General features: G+C 35.1%; 1 protein-coding gene across 1 annotated transcript; it reads right to left on the reverse strand.

Moving 5' to 3' along the window:
- Nucleotides 1-4,369: 4,369 nt before the first annotated feature.
- Nucleotides 4,370-16,771, reverse strand: rgs5a (regulator of G protein signaling 5a). The gene is made up of 5 exons (XM_067373014.1): nt 16,623-16,771; nt 15,207-15,320; nt 12,849-12,910; nt 11,147-11,313; nt 4,370-8,766 (listed from the first exon to the last, which is right to left on the reverse strand). The coding sequence occupies exons 1-5, from the start codon at nt 16,664-16,666 to the stop codon at nt 8,605-8,607; spliced, it is 549 nt and encodes a 182-aa protein (XP_067229115.1). The 5' UTR covers nt 16,667-16,771; the 3' UTR covers nt 4,370-8,604.
- Nucleotides 16,772-17,074: the final 303 nt, after the last annotated feature.

Below are 17,074 nucleotides of genomic sequence, written 5' to 3' on the forward strand. Positions count from 1 at the left end.
ATAAACAAAATTAAAATTTTTTAAGGAATGCCTGTTTTCCCATTCATTTTTTGTAAAAATTATATGTGGTCGCTAACGACCCGAGGTCTGCATCAGTGTATGTATGTTTTTTTCTGCACAACAAAAATTGAATCTTTGATGATGGAATAAGTGCAATTCAACTTTATTCCACAAGGTCGCAATGTCTGATACACAATGATGAAGTGACGTTTCATTCAGACAGAAAACGGAAGAATAAGCAAATCATGAAATGACGCAGCGATTTACTGCATAGCAAACGCAGTCAAATAATGACTGTCACTGTCTCTTGATGGATCTAATGAAGCGGTTAGCGATAAAAATATTGATTTTGAAGATGTTGAAAATTATATATATATATATATATATATATATTTTTTTTTTTTTTTTTTTTTGAGATCGCGAATGGGCTCATATTCTCCATCTCAAACATATTCTCAAAACTATCATTTGCTGAATGTACTGGGAAATGAGCTATGATGGGGACATTGATGATGGCATAAAACATCTGCTCAAACTGTGCCCTTCCAAGCTCCAAAAGGTATGCTTTATTTTATTCTTCTGTCATAGTTACTCTAATATCAGAGTTGTTTATATTATCGCGACATGTAGAGATGTTAGATATAGATCAGGGTCGCTAAAGACCTGAATAACCCACCTCAATAGCAGCAAAAGTGTTTTGAACACAAGTACACTGTATCTAACAAATATGGGTAACACTTCATTTTACAGTGTCCTTGTTACAAGTTACATGAAGTTACTATAGTAAATACTGCAAATTATGCATAATTGCAAGCAACTAACAATAAACCAAACCCTAAACCTTACCTAAAGTTAATTATTATATAACTAGTTAATTATTATTATTAATAATTATTATTACTTCAGGGCTCAGCGCTAAGTATTTTTTCTACTGGCACAATTGGTTCAAATTTCAAATATTTACTTGCCCCACCAAAATTTTCACTGGCCCCACAACAAAAAATAAATAAAAGTACAAAACAAGAAAATGGGCCTATAAAATGAGCATAGTTGTTTTCGTTGTCTTTGTTACATTCAACCTCCATAATAGGGTTATGACACCAAAAGCTACTAGATTAACTTGTATTTTAAATATTGTTAGACAAATAAACAGTAAGTAATAAAATAGTAACAATTAATCAAATTACGAGTAATAGCACAAATAAATACAACAGAACAAATATATAAATGAAATAAATGGTGCTTTTCAAGTTTTTCATGTAGGTTTAAACAGAAGATTTTCAGTTAATTGTAATCTAATGTATAACTATATAACTAATAGATTAAACTTCATTAAAGTTAATCAGTCAAGAGCAGTTACAGAGGCATACAAATGTTTTTAATGTTGAAAATATAAAACTTTAAATTAGTGTTGTCACGATACCAAAATTTTGACTTCGATACGATACCTAACTTAAATATCATGATACTTAAAAGATACTACGGCAAAAACCTAAAACAGCAGGAAAAGTAAATACATATCATATGACAGAACTTCTTTGTTCACCAGTGTGCAGCTGATAATTCTGGATTTGAGCTTCATTGATGTGAAGTTAGAGTTAGATTTAATATAATTTTTAATGTTTATTATTTTCATGCCCAATAAAATTGTAACTTATTTGCTGTTATGCTATTTAGGTGTTTTTGTATTATTGTAAAAATTTGATTACTGTAAATAATTAGAGCAATGTCATTAAAGCATAAATTGGTTTAAAATAGCTGTATATACCCTTCACATAGGCTATTTATGTATTTTTAAATTAATTTTATTTTTGCAACCAGATATCACTTATTAAACTTAAACTCAATAATACACCTCAGGTCTGCTTGCACGAGTAAAATAAAACAAACAAACAAACAAACAAAAAAAAAACAAAACACTCATTTAATGTTCGAGAGCATAAACATAATGGCGGTATCACATTCACTAACCTGTCGCTCTTTAAATTCTTTGTACAAATCGGGATGTTTGACGGCAAGATACTTTTGACTCCCTTCGCTTGCGTTATTTTGTAACATCTTTTGCAGACGGGCTTTGTGGTGTCCGTGGGCTTGCCGTGGCTGTCGGCAGTGTAAGCAAAATAATGCAATATTTCGCTTCGTGCATCTGCTTTCTCAACAATTTGTGGACGGTCTGCAAGAGCACCTGTATTTACAACCATACTTCTCGTTTCGTCACCATAAAAGCCGTTGCGCAGTTGAGAGTAATAAACACGCAGTCAAAGTGCCTGAAGAAGCAACGCGCTGCACGCACACTGCCCCCTGCTGTCGCACTTTAGGAAATACAGCTGGCACTCACCTGTCACTAATAAAATGAAGAACCGGACCGTTTTTAAAAGCAGGGTGTCGCGATACCTTTCTAGTACCGGTATATCGTGCAACACTACGTTAAATACTGTTATTTGAAATTATAAAAAAAAAAATGAAGACAGTTTAAATATGAAATTAAACCCGCCAGTAGGTGTCAGCGAATCACTGTTAATGGGCGAATCATTGAGATTCAATCGATTCATTCAAGCGGTTGATTAATTCAGGAAGTGTTGCTCAGAGACGCAAAACAATTCTGTGGACTTTGTTTGGAACTATTTTCGTTGGCGAAATACAGCGAAACAGACGATTTGGTGTCTAAAATGTAAGTCACTTGATATTAAGTTCTTGTTTATTAAACTGTACGCTGAAGAAAATCAATATTTGTAATCATGTTGATATTTGGATAAAAACGGGGCTCTTTGTGTAGCTAATATTGATTAACTATATTAAATTATATAAATATGAATTATACACAGGGGCATTTTTGCCCCTTATCTTGAATTCTGGGGGCATTCTAAATCACGCAGTGAAAGCGTGCACTAGTCTAACCTACTAGACTACGTAGGTGCATGCGTCCACTCAATTGGTGTGTTTTTGTTTGTTTTGTTTTTTTGTTAAGTGAGGGATCCATACTCGATAATATCAGATCGTTAAATCAACAATTCCGATATCATTGACGATATATAACGCACACCCTACAGCACAGGCCCGATCGGGCAAGTGACTGTTCCGTCTGTCCCGAGCGTCGTTCACAGTCACACTATTGTCGAGCCCTGTACTTACTTAAATATATAATTACACTGACACCTTAAAGGGGACCTATTATGCCCCTTTCACAAGATGTATGTCTCTGGTGTCTGTGTAGTTTCAGTCTCATGAAAAAGTTACAACTTATAGAATGCATCTGGACGTTTCTGAATGGTTAGTGGATACATTTATGAAGTTGCTGTGGAGTTGATTTAACTCATTGACTAGCATGTGCTGTCATGTTAATCTTTAGTGCAAATCCAGCATTGAATTGACCCTTATTTGTGAAGCAGTCTGGCATAAAATGACGGCATGGCAACAACTCTTCCTCTTCTCTAAAGCAGCCCAACATGGACTCACCCCCTTTGTTGTGCATGCAGGGTTTATGTTAATTTTGGGGTTTGTGATGTCACTAACCCAGCTTGTTGTAGTGCCTACCAGCCGTTTGTTAAGCGATTAAAAATATCTCCCTTTCCATTGAACTGAGCGTCGTATCTTTGCAGATGTTGTTTATGCTCAAACAGCAACAATACACACTAACTAAAGTTAAAAAAGTGAAATCATAATTTCACAATTTGTTGGTATTTTTAGGTGTTTGCTAAAAGAAAAAAGAAAAACAACAACTGTTTTACAAGCCAAACTTACCAGTTCAATATTAAAATTTCCTAGAATTTATAACCACCAATGCGAATCTTGGTAGCCACTGTGCATTCACAGCTGTCTCTTTAATGTGAGCAGTCTGGTTTTACTACGCAAATGACCGTATGAAGTGAGTATTTACAGAGCATTATCTTGCCTTCCATCTGAGCACTGCACAGTCATTATCTGGCTCCTGGTTTTGTTTTTGTGTATTCGAGCCACATTTGTTTCCATTTGTGTGCATGCGCAAATAGCTGGCACAACATTATTGAGCCAAAGGGCATGATTAGCATCCTGATCACCCCCCCCCCCCCCAACCGATATGTCACAAAAACGTACGCACTCACACACACACACACACACACACACACACTTATAGCTTCAGCTCAAGCTGTCTTTAGATTGGCATTAACTCCTAGATAAAATTTAATATTGTTTGGCCCAGGAATGGAGTGCTGTACATAGTTTCAACACTGAGGTAACATCACCACAACTGTGTCTAATGAGCACTGCCATAAAAAGAAATTTGGCATGAGAACTGACAAGCTATTTGTGAATGGAACAGATATACAGTGGCCCTAACAAGCATTTGAACATGTAATGCGTGAATTTCTTTGCATTATATAACAAAATATCAAACCACGTGGCATTTATTTTAAATGAATATAGCACAAACACATTTCAAGCAAAACATTTTACAATAATTACATTTTACAATAATAAATACAAGCTTATTAAAATTATAATACTATATATCATTCGAAATGAATTCGAAATCTATCTATCTACAATAATCAAGGCAGAATGGGAACATAAATACATGTGACTGATTTTTATTTTTTTAAGAAAAAGAAATGATACTTTTATTCAGCAAGGATGCAAAAGTGACAGTACATTGCTACCAAAAATTGTATTTCTATTAATCCAAGAATCCTGAGAATCACGGTTTCCTCAAAATGATTAAGCAGCACCACTTTTTCAATATTGATAATAATAAGAAATGTTTCTTGAGTTCCAAATCAGCATATTAGAATGATTTCTGAATAAAAATTCAGCTTTGTCATCAATGAAATAAATTACATGTTAAAATGTATTTATCCACTTTAAACACCTTGTGACTGGTTAAACATAATTGCAAAACTGTTGCAGAAATGTAAATTCAGCTCTGGGAAAAGCTCTTGCATCAGTATGTTTGCATATCGCAATTGGCGATTGGTGTGATATTTTGTATCTATTACAAATACATTCCAACGTCCAAGCATTCAAGAGTGTCTGAATAAGATTTTGGTCCACTGTATGTGGTTTTATACTTAATTTAATATGCTTATACGCCCTCTTATCATCTTTTAATGGAATGTTCCATTGGGCTTAAGTAATTATATTTTTAAGAAAAGAATAATTGGAAGTGTGCTGTTTATTCGAAATGAGTTCTTGTTGTTGTGTTCTAGTATGTCTTTGATAAGAGCAGTACAAACAAAAACCATTTAATAAAGAATTGTTTTGGTGACCCTAACCTATAGTCTGGACAAAGCAAAATGGAGATGCTCTTTTGTTTGACATTTAAGAAAAGGGTGCTCTCAGATGCAACTCAGTAATGGTTAAAGGAATGTCTTTTCACTTCCGGCAATACTCAAGAGGTTTGACCCCCAGTCACGAGTCATACGTCTATTTCTAGGAATGAGAGTGGTAATGAATGTGAACATGTTTGCGTCTGACATTGTTTACTTTGGCAACCTCCCATCGCTCATCTGCTTCATCTCAATTTTCCACCTCTCCCTCCGTCTTTCTTCTTATATCTTTCTGTTCTTCACACTGATCCACTCTATCTTATTATGGTTGTGTGAATAAAACACTCTGTTCGAGTGGCTAAATGAAAAGGCTAAGAGAGCTTGCTGCACAGGAAGTCAGGAAGCAGCCGCATTGTTATTCAAATTTGGTATTTTAACAATGTTCTCCTGGGAATACAAATATTACTGAAATTCCATTCTTGCTGTAATGGAGTACCATTAAGGGATTAGTTCACTTCTGAATGAAAATTTCCTGATAATTTACTCACTCCCACGTCATCCAAGATGTTCATGTCTTTCTTTCTTCAGTCGAAAAGAAATTAAGGTTTTTGTGGGAAACATTCCATGATTCTTCTCCATATAGTGGACTTCAACAGGGTTCAGTGGGTTGAAGGTCCAAATTGCAGTTTTAGTGCAGCTTCAAAGCACTTTACATGATCCCAGACAAGGAATAAGGGTCTTATCTAGTGAAACAGTTGGTCATTTTGTAAAACAAAAATAAAATTTATATACTTTTTAACCACAAATGCTGGTATTGCACTAGCTCTGCGATCCGCACGCATGATGTAATCACATTACAAAGGTCATGCGTGACGTAGGTGGAAGTACCGATCCAGTTTCTACAAGGCGAACATGCAAAGATTAAGCCAAACGCCCTTTACAAAAAAAAAAAAAAAAAAAAAAAAGGAAAACAATGATATCGGACCATTTTGAAGTTGGAGGAGAAAATTAGATGACGTTTTTTGCCCTACCGCGGTACTTCTGCCTATACGTCACGCGTGACCTTTTAACATAATGCGTGACAAGCATTTGTGGTTAAAAAGTATATACCTTTTTATTTTTTTCTGAAAATGACTGATCTTTTCACTAGATAAGACCATTATTTCTTGTCTGGGATCATGTAGAGTGCTCTGAAGCTGCACTAAAACTGCAATTTGGACCTTCCACCCAGCGAACCCCACTGAAGTCCGCTATATAAAGAAGAATCCTGGAATGTTTTCCTTTTTCGACTTTTCGACTGAACAAAGAAAGACATGAACATCTTGGATGACGTGGGGGTGAGTAAATTATCAGGAAATTTTCATTCAGAAGTGAACTAATCCTTTAAGCAACTTTGAGTATGATGATTCAGAACAAGAGGAGGTATAAACCAAAGCTTAAGTGTCTGAATTAATTTTGTTGTTATACTATCCTTGCATGGTAAGAAAACAACAAATTCAGGCCTCATATTTTTTTTTATAAATAAAAGAAAGGACACACTCTTATCTTGATCATTTTTACCTTGAATATCAAACAATCAGACAATCAATCATACTGAAAATAAATTAAAATCAATTGTTGTAAATGGCTGATATGTACATCTGAAAAAATAAATAAATCTTCAGAACTTTAATGTGATTATGGATTTTATATGATCAACTACAAACATACATGCATATAATTTTATGCAGATTTCTTGTATAAGCAAGGTACTCTGTAGTCCTTACTGACAATTTTGACAATTCCTCCCCCCAAAAAAATCATTATGATAGAAGTTTCATAATTTATTAACCAAAAATTGAATAATTATTTTAAAATTTTACTAAAAGAGCTTTTGCTGCTCTTAAAATTTGTCAAATTAATTCAATTTTTTTTTTAGTTTATGTTGGTGATGCCCAGTCATTGAAAGCCATATTAAACTAAACCTGTCCTGCAGAGAACTAAAAATTTTCTTTGTGGGGCATCAGTAAGGACTTCTGGAAGCACCAACCACTACTCATGTATGAATGTTATTAGATTTAGTGACACAGCTACACACACAGTTGTATAATAAAGAAACATGCAAGAGTATAAGTATGTGTGAAACACACTTTAAATAATAATAATAAAAAAAAAATAAAAAAATAAAAACATGCAAAAGGACACTGAATATCACACTTGTGGGTTACATACATTTTATATGCCATTCAGACTGCAAAAACTTGCATACTTCCTACAAATTATGACTGGCTGCACATGATAAGAGCAAATAATAGATGTTAACTTCAATAACATTTTGCAGTAATCATTCCTGTTTAGAGTATGATAGTTTATAGGTCTTACAATATGTATATATTTATGCTATCGTGATAAATGTTTGCTTTAGAAAGTCAGGAAACAAAATCACTTGAATGTTTTGGGTTTCCATGACTTAATCTAAATGTGTTCTGCTTTTAATGTGGCATGGGAATAAACATTTCCTTTAGAATAAAACATTATGTGCCCAGTGCTTTATAGAGATTCCCTCCTACTTGATATTCCCATCTTAGCAACTTTCAATAGCGGTAACCCAAACAACAAGTTCCCAGAGACTGGAGTGCATCTTAACATGTCACACTTTTTTTAAGCATTGACTTATTGTGGAGCTTTCAATACTAAGTGAGTTGTTTCCTCATGTTTTCCTTTGGTTTACCATTTGGGCATTTTAATATTAACACAGACATTTCCAAGAAAAAGTCCACGCTCCCATTTCCCGGCCTCTTCCCCTTGATGAACTTGGTGCTTAGATGCTCAGGTCAGAATGTCCTCATCATAAGTACATGAACCACTTCTGCACTTACCCAAAAAGCCATAAATTACAAGCGGGGATGGGTTTTAGTCTTTATTTAGTCTACAGGGGCAGAAAATAGTGTGACTCCAATTAATAGGACATAATATACAAGAATTTAAGAGGTCCTTCAAATCCTCTGCATTTTGCATTTGTAAAAAATCAATGTTTGCTAATGACAAATCAAACTTTTATGTGGAGCAATGTTTACTGTCTCTTGATCATTAAACCCTGATCATTAACTTCTTTTATTGAAGTCCTTGACTTTGACATTCAGAGCACTGGGCAGGAATCACATTAATTTGACAATTTATGTTAAGATGTTCTTGTTTTCAATGGGCTGTTTCAGTCAGCTGCAGGGAGACATTGCAACTGTTCCCAGTGTTTTCCACTTTCACCAAATAACTATGGTATCATTTAATGAGCTTTAAAAATGTGCCAAAAAGTGGATATTAAAGACTTTAAAAGGGGGAAGGGACCAAAAAAAAGAGTCTCCCTGCAGCTGGGAAGGTCAGTTTACTTGAGGAGTTCCTGATACTGCTCAGAACGCAGGAACCGACCGAAGGAGTCTTTCTCCATCAGGGTGTAGATCCGGCTCTGAGCCAGCTCGAAGGTGGCGGGTGAAAGATCCACCAGGTTCCTCAGAGTCACATCTTTGGTGAAGTGGTCGATGTTCACCTAAAAGCACAGTGTTGGTAATAAGGAAGAAGTGTGTTAAAGTCAGTCACAAGATGATGCAAATTGGACAAACATAATGATTAAAAACACATTATGTCAACTTTGGCAGTGTCTGAGAACTCTAGGGGGGCTGTGAAGCAGTCAACCTCCCAGAATAGCTACTGCAAGAAGAACGAAAATGCCAATTGGACTGATTCCCTGTGGTTTCTGCTCTTTTTATTTCTCTCTGACCATTATGCTGATCTTATCAGTTTCCTTACATAATCAGGGCTAGAAAAATGGCTCAAAAGTCTTTGACTTGTGTTATTTATTAAAGTCCTACTCATCTATAGTTTTATACTTATGTGCATTTGAATAGTTTTGTTTTATATTTTAATATGCACAATCATAATATTGAATGCACAAAAACAGCTGAAAAAATTCTGTAACAAAAATGTATACGAAGAAACAATGACAGAATTGGCAAAAGATGACAATGAGTTAATGTTTGCATTTCGTTGATTTTTAAAATCATTAAGGTCACTAAGAAACAAATGGATAACATTTATCAAAGTTTGTATGTGTATGTTATCTAATGGCTATTACATACCAGATACTTTAAATCTCAGCACACCGCTGTGCAAACATCCTGATACAGACATTTTTTCAATAGCATGATTGTTTACTAAATTATTTTTCACTTTAAACTAAAGAAACTTATAGTACATATATTTACTACAAGGACAGCATGGGTTTAACAACATTTTGGCTATTAGATAAATGATCCAATGACCTCCCTGATGAAAAATAAATAAGTATATTTTACATGCTGGGACCCGCATAGGATGCTGGCTTGCAGAGCTCCAAAATGGAAAGTGCTGATGGATAAGCTACACCAGCTCAGTTTTGCTTGGACCAGCATTGAATACATGCTGGTTTATGTTGGATTTTTCAACAGGGCTTGCTAAATTCTAGTGGAAAGCCCCATTTTCATGAGCTGAGCTTACATCCAGCTTGAGATGCTGAAATCTCAAATATAAGTAACCAACAATCATGTAGTTAAAACAATATGCTTAAAATGCTTATGCTGACTTGAAGGAACTGTACCTACATAGAAATGGTAATATTAGGACTTCACCAACTAATCGATAAAATCGATTGTAATCAATAATGAAAAGAATCAAATTTGATTATCGATTGGTCGCATCTGCGTGCTGTGGAAACCTTCTGCCAGTAACGTCGCTTTACAATAGTGAACATCAAAATTCTTCAGACCAAACACAATTGGAAAATAGCAGAGAACATAGTGAGCTGTTGTGGGAGTTAGCACTGCATATATCTATAGCACAACTTCATCTTTCATTTGGCAAGCTCTTTATGCAAAAGTCATTTTTTGATTTTATGTGCATGTGGTACGCACAATTTACCCGTTGACTTTTATTGGTTGTCTAGCAACAGCATTCTGAAAGGTCTTTGGTTGTTAAAAATGAAAAGTAAAATATGTTAGAGTTAGGTTTAATAAGTTATTGAAAGGTTTGGGCTTAGGATAGGAAAATAATTATCAATCTGTATGTATTTAAAATGTCAGTTCATTCCGTGATCATTTTAAATACATAAAGATTGATCATTCTTTTCCCAATCCTTTCCCTTAACCTACCCATTTAAGTTAAACGTACAAAACTGAACCTCAGAAACACAGCAGCATTTGTAAAGCTTGCATTGTGAAAATGCATTGTAAAAACCAAGGAAATAGCTCTATGGGTGTCTTTCACTCACAAAGACCTTTGAGACCACACCTTACAGACCGCACTTCCCGTACACCATGAATGAATAAAAAAACCTTGGCTGCAAAAGTCCAAATAATTTTCGTTATACATTATTAAATTATCAACTTAAAGCAGGGTTGGCAGGTTTGTGTAACAAAACCAACCCAATTGCTTTTCAAAACCCGCCCAATCACAGCCAAAACCAGCCCAATTTTGGTATTTTTCCACCGATTATTCTATTAAATCAAAGAATTAATCGACAGATTAAGCGATTATCAAAATAATTGTTAGTTGCAGCCCTATGTAATATTGAGCTCTAATAACCTTTCTCAGTGTCCTGAAGGTCAATTTATTTTAATCAGTTCATTTCCCTTAAAAAAAAAACAAAAAAGAAAACACTTGCAGATACTCAATTACTTTCAAGTTTTTTATAGCTCCTTGGGGACGTTCAGTGGGGAGAACATGGGCCTCAGCGTTTATACAGTGATCTAAACAACTGATATGAAACATATTTTCACAGGAGATGATTAACAGGGCTGATGGAGAACTGCTTCCTTCTACTGTACCTCTGAAGCACTTTGCTTTTTTATCTTAACTGTGATTAGCATAAAAAACCAGTGACAAAACAAACAAACCTCTTTGGGCCCACCGGTCTGAATGAAGTCCTCATAAATCTTCTTGGCTTTGGTGGCCATTTTAAGGGGGGACTTGGTCTTCTTGAAGTCCTCACAAGCCTCCCAGAACTCAATATTCTCCTCGCTGAACTCAGATCTAAGGAAGCTCTTGAAGGTGGCCAGGCCGTCTATGGAATAAAAAATGTGGAAAAGCTATTAGAGTGAGTACAGCTCTGTGTGTATTTTATGCACTAATGTGTTGGCAACACACTGCCACCGGAGACCCCAGTCCCAACGGCTCTTAACATCCTTATCCAAACATTACCACCGTGCACGCCTAAGGCACACAGCCCTTAATGCAATCCCGCTCCAGTTTATGTTGTATAACAGCATGTGGCATTCAAATGCCACCTGATTCAGCTCGGTGGATTAATCAATATAATTATTCACTATTCAATGCAGATTTATTTTTAGACTTGCAGTTGTTTGTGAGAATATTTTAGCTTCAACAAAAAGATAAGCTCTTATATTTGAATCGACGAATATATAAAAATGCAATAAGGCATAATTAGGCTAATCTGCAAACAATTCCCTCTTAAATTTTAATGAACAAATTTTCCAAGGCAAATTGTTGCAATTAAACATAACAAACTGGCTTTGAAACAAATAATTGGATGAATAACAAAGAATGTTTTCCCAACTCTTTGGAACAGAATAATTAAATGATTTAGTCATCTTTTGCCATCTTTATAGGTTTACTTGTGTTTTTTTGTTTTTTGTTAAGAACCAACAAAAATTAATCAGAAAATTAGTTTTACAATGATAAATAAAGAAAAGTTATTAGTGTCAAAGTTGTGTATTGAAGTTTGCTAATTTACTACTGACAAAGAATACACTTTAAAGCTGCAAAACAGAAGCAAATGCTTTAAAACTTTGGTAAGCCTATAATAATCATTAATATTTTAAGCAGTCAAGTTTGATTTGGTTGGATATTTCATGTTTATGTATTTGCGTGTTTATGGCATGTCTGTAAAATGAGAAAATAAGTTCTGGCTTCTATTGTAGCACAAATGCTGCTCAGCCTTTCTTCTTGCAATCTTGCATCAGATTCATCTGTGGAATTTTTGTTTCATCCACAGATGGCATAGAGAGGCCAATGTCATGCAGTGCAACTTTAATTTCAGTGAGGATGGTAAAAGGACTAGATGTGGCATTTCAAGAAAAGTCCCTAGAATGTAACAAAATCTGAAGAAAAAAATATCATGAGGACATCCTCAATTGAAAAAAAAAAAAAAAACATTTCATAAAAAGGCAATGCAAAAAGTTGGCTTTTAAAGGTAGTGATAGTGTTATAGGCTAGTAATTATAATATAGTAAGCTCTACATAAAAATGAGGTCTAGAAGTCTATGAAATGTGTGTTTATATGTAACTCAGAGAGAATCTTCTTTTTATGGTTGTAAACTACTGTTAGGAACATTCTCATACATGTGAAGGTTAATGTGCCCATTCAAGGACAAGCTATTTACACATATTGAATCAAGTGCATCAGTGCAACTTAATAGATTTCTAGAGGTTCTCAACTGACAGATATAAACAACGTTTTAAAATGTGTTTTAGAGACTCAACTGATAAACTAAACCTTCCAATGATTGGTCATGCCTGAAAGAACATTTAAGATGTAAAATGCAACCAAATGGCCATTAAGATAAACATCATACTTACAGTTGTTGGACAGGACCTTATCAAGGGACTCACGCCACTGGGCTGCTTCTTCAGGTGTGGGTCTGAACAAAACAAGCAAATTTCTTCACTTAGTGGCCAACAAGCTGCTTACGAACAACAAGCTGTTTCGGCTGTTGTTTTAAAGCAAAAATGAACACTTTGGCTTAGTCTTGCATTGCATGTATGTGTGTGTGTGTGTGTGTGTGTGTGTGTATATATATATATATATATATATATATATATATATATATATATATATATATATATATATATATATATATATATATATATATATATATGTATGTTAAAGTATTGCATTCTTAGTTCATATTAACTGTATTTACTAATTACTAATGTTTACTAAGTGTTAACATATTCAGCCTTATTGTTACAGTAAATTTAAGCACAAACATTAATGATCAAAAAAGATATTGCTTTTTTTTTATTTCACGTCTCTTCTTGTCTAAAAGCTCTTATCCAAATTTTTTACTGAGGTAACTGTGTTTTCTTTACACAATGTCCTATCCTGTGATTGGAATTTTTAATCTATTCTGCCTGAAAAAAATACAACCCTATTAAAAACAATTGCATAAGGCATTACGCAAGTAAAAGGGAGCTGAAGTGGTCTGCAAATGTTTTTATGCTCAATTTAGAAACAATTTACATTATAAACAGACTCTTTGCAGTTTTCCATTACAGGATTTACTAACATGGCCTTTCCCATTTTTGTCTTTTTGACGCCCTTACTTGCTCTTTACTGTTCACCTTTTTTCTACATATTTCAAAACAGAGCTGAACTGAGCTTTCAAAATGTTCTGTATGGACTTAAAGGTGGAAATAATCTCCAATGATTGCTTGAAATCAGTTCAGCTATGGCAACACTTTACAGTTAGGTTCATTAACATGAACTAATAATGAACTGCACTTCTACAGCACTTATTATTCTTTGTTAATTGTTAATTTAAACATTTACTAATACATTATTGAAATCAAGAGCTGTATTTGTTAACATTAGTTAATGCACTGAACTAACATGAACAAACAATGAACTGTTGTATTTCTATTAACTAATGTTAACAAATATTAACAAATACTCATGGTTAGTCCATGTTAATTAATACATTAACTAATTTTAACAAATGAACATACATGAAAATCCCTCACCTTCGCCGTTTTGAAACCAAAATAGGTGACCTACGTGAATTGTGTAGATTCGATGTGAAACTTTTTTTTTTTTTTTTGGGTGGGGGGGGGGGGGGGGGTATTCATATTCAGTGAACTGCGAACAGGTGTGCGTGCCAGAAGGGAGCGCGAGTGCATGGAAATATTAACGTGAAGGGCCTTGCATCACCAGTGCAGACCACCATCAGAAGCAGAAAGCACGCCTGGCCTCGGCGATTTACCTGACTGAATTTGGTGAGTGATGGTTTCAATAATTTTAATATTTTCTAGTATATCTAAGTTAAGTTACCCAGGAGCTCTGTTGACTTAGCTAACGTTAGCTACAGCTTGATGAATTGAGTCATTGAACACAGCAGGAGAGAACGCAACGTTAGCCAGCTAACTAAAGCTCTGGTGGAAAATTATTAGCTAATGCTACCATTTTTGAGGAGGTAGATTTTGAGGTGAGGGGACTGACAAGGCAGAAGGTAAAGTGGTCCACCGTTCTATCAATAAGCAGACCTTCCAACCTGTACGCAATTTGCGTAGCGGATGCGCATTTTGACTTCAAAGTACGCTGGTACGATTTGTCACTCTAAACTACGCAAAAACCTGGTGATGCCTCTGTTCACGCGCAGTCCTCAAATCAAGCAACAGCAAAAGAAGAAGAGTTTGACCAATCATAGCGCTAGGTTCTTCCCCCAAATAGCAAGTGGGGAAGATTGACAAATGCGTAAAGCCTATCATTAAAAAGAGACTTAAAATCGACACCAATAAAGATTCCCACTCGATCCCCCTTCATAATACTTAGTAAGGAGGCCATAATAATTTTTGACTCATGGCTGAAGTTAAGTTTCTTCAGCTCTCCCCAGGTTGGCATCTCAAAATGCATCAGATTGATGCTTTAAAATATGGAATATTTAAATTTTTCTTACGGGGGACCATGCAAGCCCCCGGACCCCCCTAGAGGGGTAATATGATTCTCACCTTTTTCACCCCTGACCCGTTTTCATGCCTGAATGAAGCTCATTTGAATTAATGATGACAAGTTTGAAGATGCTCTTATGGTCTATAAAAGTGTGTGAGGCATGTGAAGAGACACATGCAGATATGAAGTCCTCATCAGTAAGGAAAAGAAAGAAAGAGAGAGGAAGAGAAAAAAATGTGGAGAGGCAGAGGGAGCCAAGAGGAACTCACTTCTGAAGCTTCTCTGGTTTCTTCTCAGGCTTTTCTTGGTAGGGGATAATAAGGTCGAAGGAATTCTCTGGCTTCTGAAGCAGAGTTCCCAATTTAGTCTTGATCTCCTTAGCCCTGAAGACAGCACAAACACAAACCCATACGGATGTCCATTAGCACTTTTAACATACATTTATAAACGATCCTATGATGTAATGTATGATTTGTACTGCAATGAATTTCAAAACAAATACTGAGGACACTTCCTAATGTACAACATACCTGTCAACAGATTATATAATATCAGCCTAACACATGTATTTTCTTCTCTCAAAGTACACAGAGAATGATAATTGGGTCTATTTAGTCATTATTACGGCAGGTCAGCCACAAAAACCTTTTCTTCACTTCTTATTATTCATTGACAGCTGTAATCAGTACAGTAATTTTGACAGATCACACTATAAAACACCATATGTTCAAGGTGTTCAGTTCAGACCTATTCAGAACCATTTCACAGTTCCAGAGTTAAGAGCAGATGCAATATCCTTTTATACGGTTTTGGGACAAAAACACGTATTACTCCCAGATGACTGCGGATGCAGTGACGTCAGGCAAACTTGGTGATTTGTTGAGGTTTCGTGAATCAATCTGCCACAGACAGATCTATTGCTCAGAAAATACTGACGTCAATGCACACATTTCTCTTCTTTCAAAGTCCAGATATTAAAATTATGATTTTATGGACCAATTATGTAATGCTACATTATAAACCACCTCATGTTGCCACCTTAAAACTGTATTTCAGATGTACAAATAGACTTCTCAGGAGTACTCCAGGCCTCAGGCCAAGCTTTAAGACCAAAGCCAAGAACAGTGATAAACATATGTTTACACAATGAATGAGCCAATAGCACAAATCAGAATATGGCTCAACATTCACAATAAATGTCCTCATTGCTAAACTTAAAATCTGTTCTCAGGAATACTCCTCCAAATCTTGTTATGAACAGAGAACTAAACAAAGTTGAGAGTGTTCTGGTCTTTGGTAACATTTGGGAAGCTTGATGTTTTCAGAGACAAAACTTAAAAAAAAAAAAAAAAACTATATGAAACTATTGATACTATGACAAAAGGTATCTAAGTGGAAAATAATGGATATTATAAAATAGGGGTAAAATAAATGAAGTCCTACTCTTCTTAAAAAAGAAACAAACAAACAAACAAACAAAAAAAAACATACAAGTTTTAATCATAAAACAACTCTGAACCCAAATAACAAAAGTCTTCCCATCTGCAACTACTGCATTTGTAGCATTACCAGCTGTTCCAGAATACACAAGCACTGAATCCCAAAAGAGGCTGGCAATTTAAAAGTAATTGACTGATCTGACATGGAATAAATTTTAAATTAATCCAAGATGCAAAATATCTTACCTTTCCAGACATGTCTGGGGCAGGGCAGCTAATCCTTTACACATTTTCTGATCTGTTCACTTTAGGTTTGCAGTGTTAGTCCACCACTAATAGTTGTTGTCTCTCTCTTTTAGAAGCTGTCGTTCTGCTCCCCTCTATTATATGGAAAAAGTCTGCTGGCCCAAAGCCAACAACTCGAGAGCCAATCAAGTCCTGGCTTGCAATTACAATGGGAGCTGAGAGAGCTCTGGAGATAATCAACACAAGAAAGGACATTTTAAACTTGCCAAAGTTTGAAACAACTCTGAAACATCAGTTCACAGCACTTTAGATCTATATCTATGCCTAGCAACAGAAACTTGAACTGGTTTTTACTATAGAAACATAAAAAGTAAATTTTTACATCACATTTCTTAGTTAATTTTTTCTTTAAACCACTTTTTTTCGATAAGGTTGACATCTGTAGTATCAAA

The sequence above is a fragment of the Chanodichthys erythropterus genome, chromosome 21, assembly GCF_024489055.1.
Source record: "Chanodichthys erythropterus isolate Z2021 chromosome 21, ASM2448905v1, whole genome shotgun sequence".
Taxonomy (NCBI): Eukaryota; Metazoa; Chordata; class Actinopteri; order Cypriniformes; family Xenocyprididae; genus Chanodichthys; species Chanodichthys erythropterus.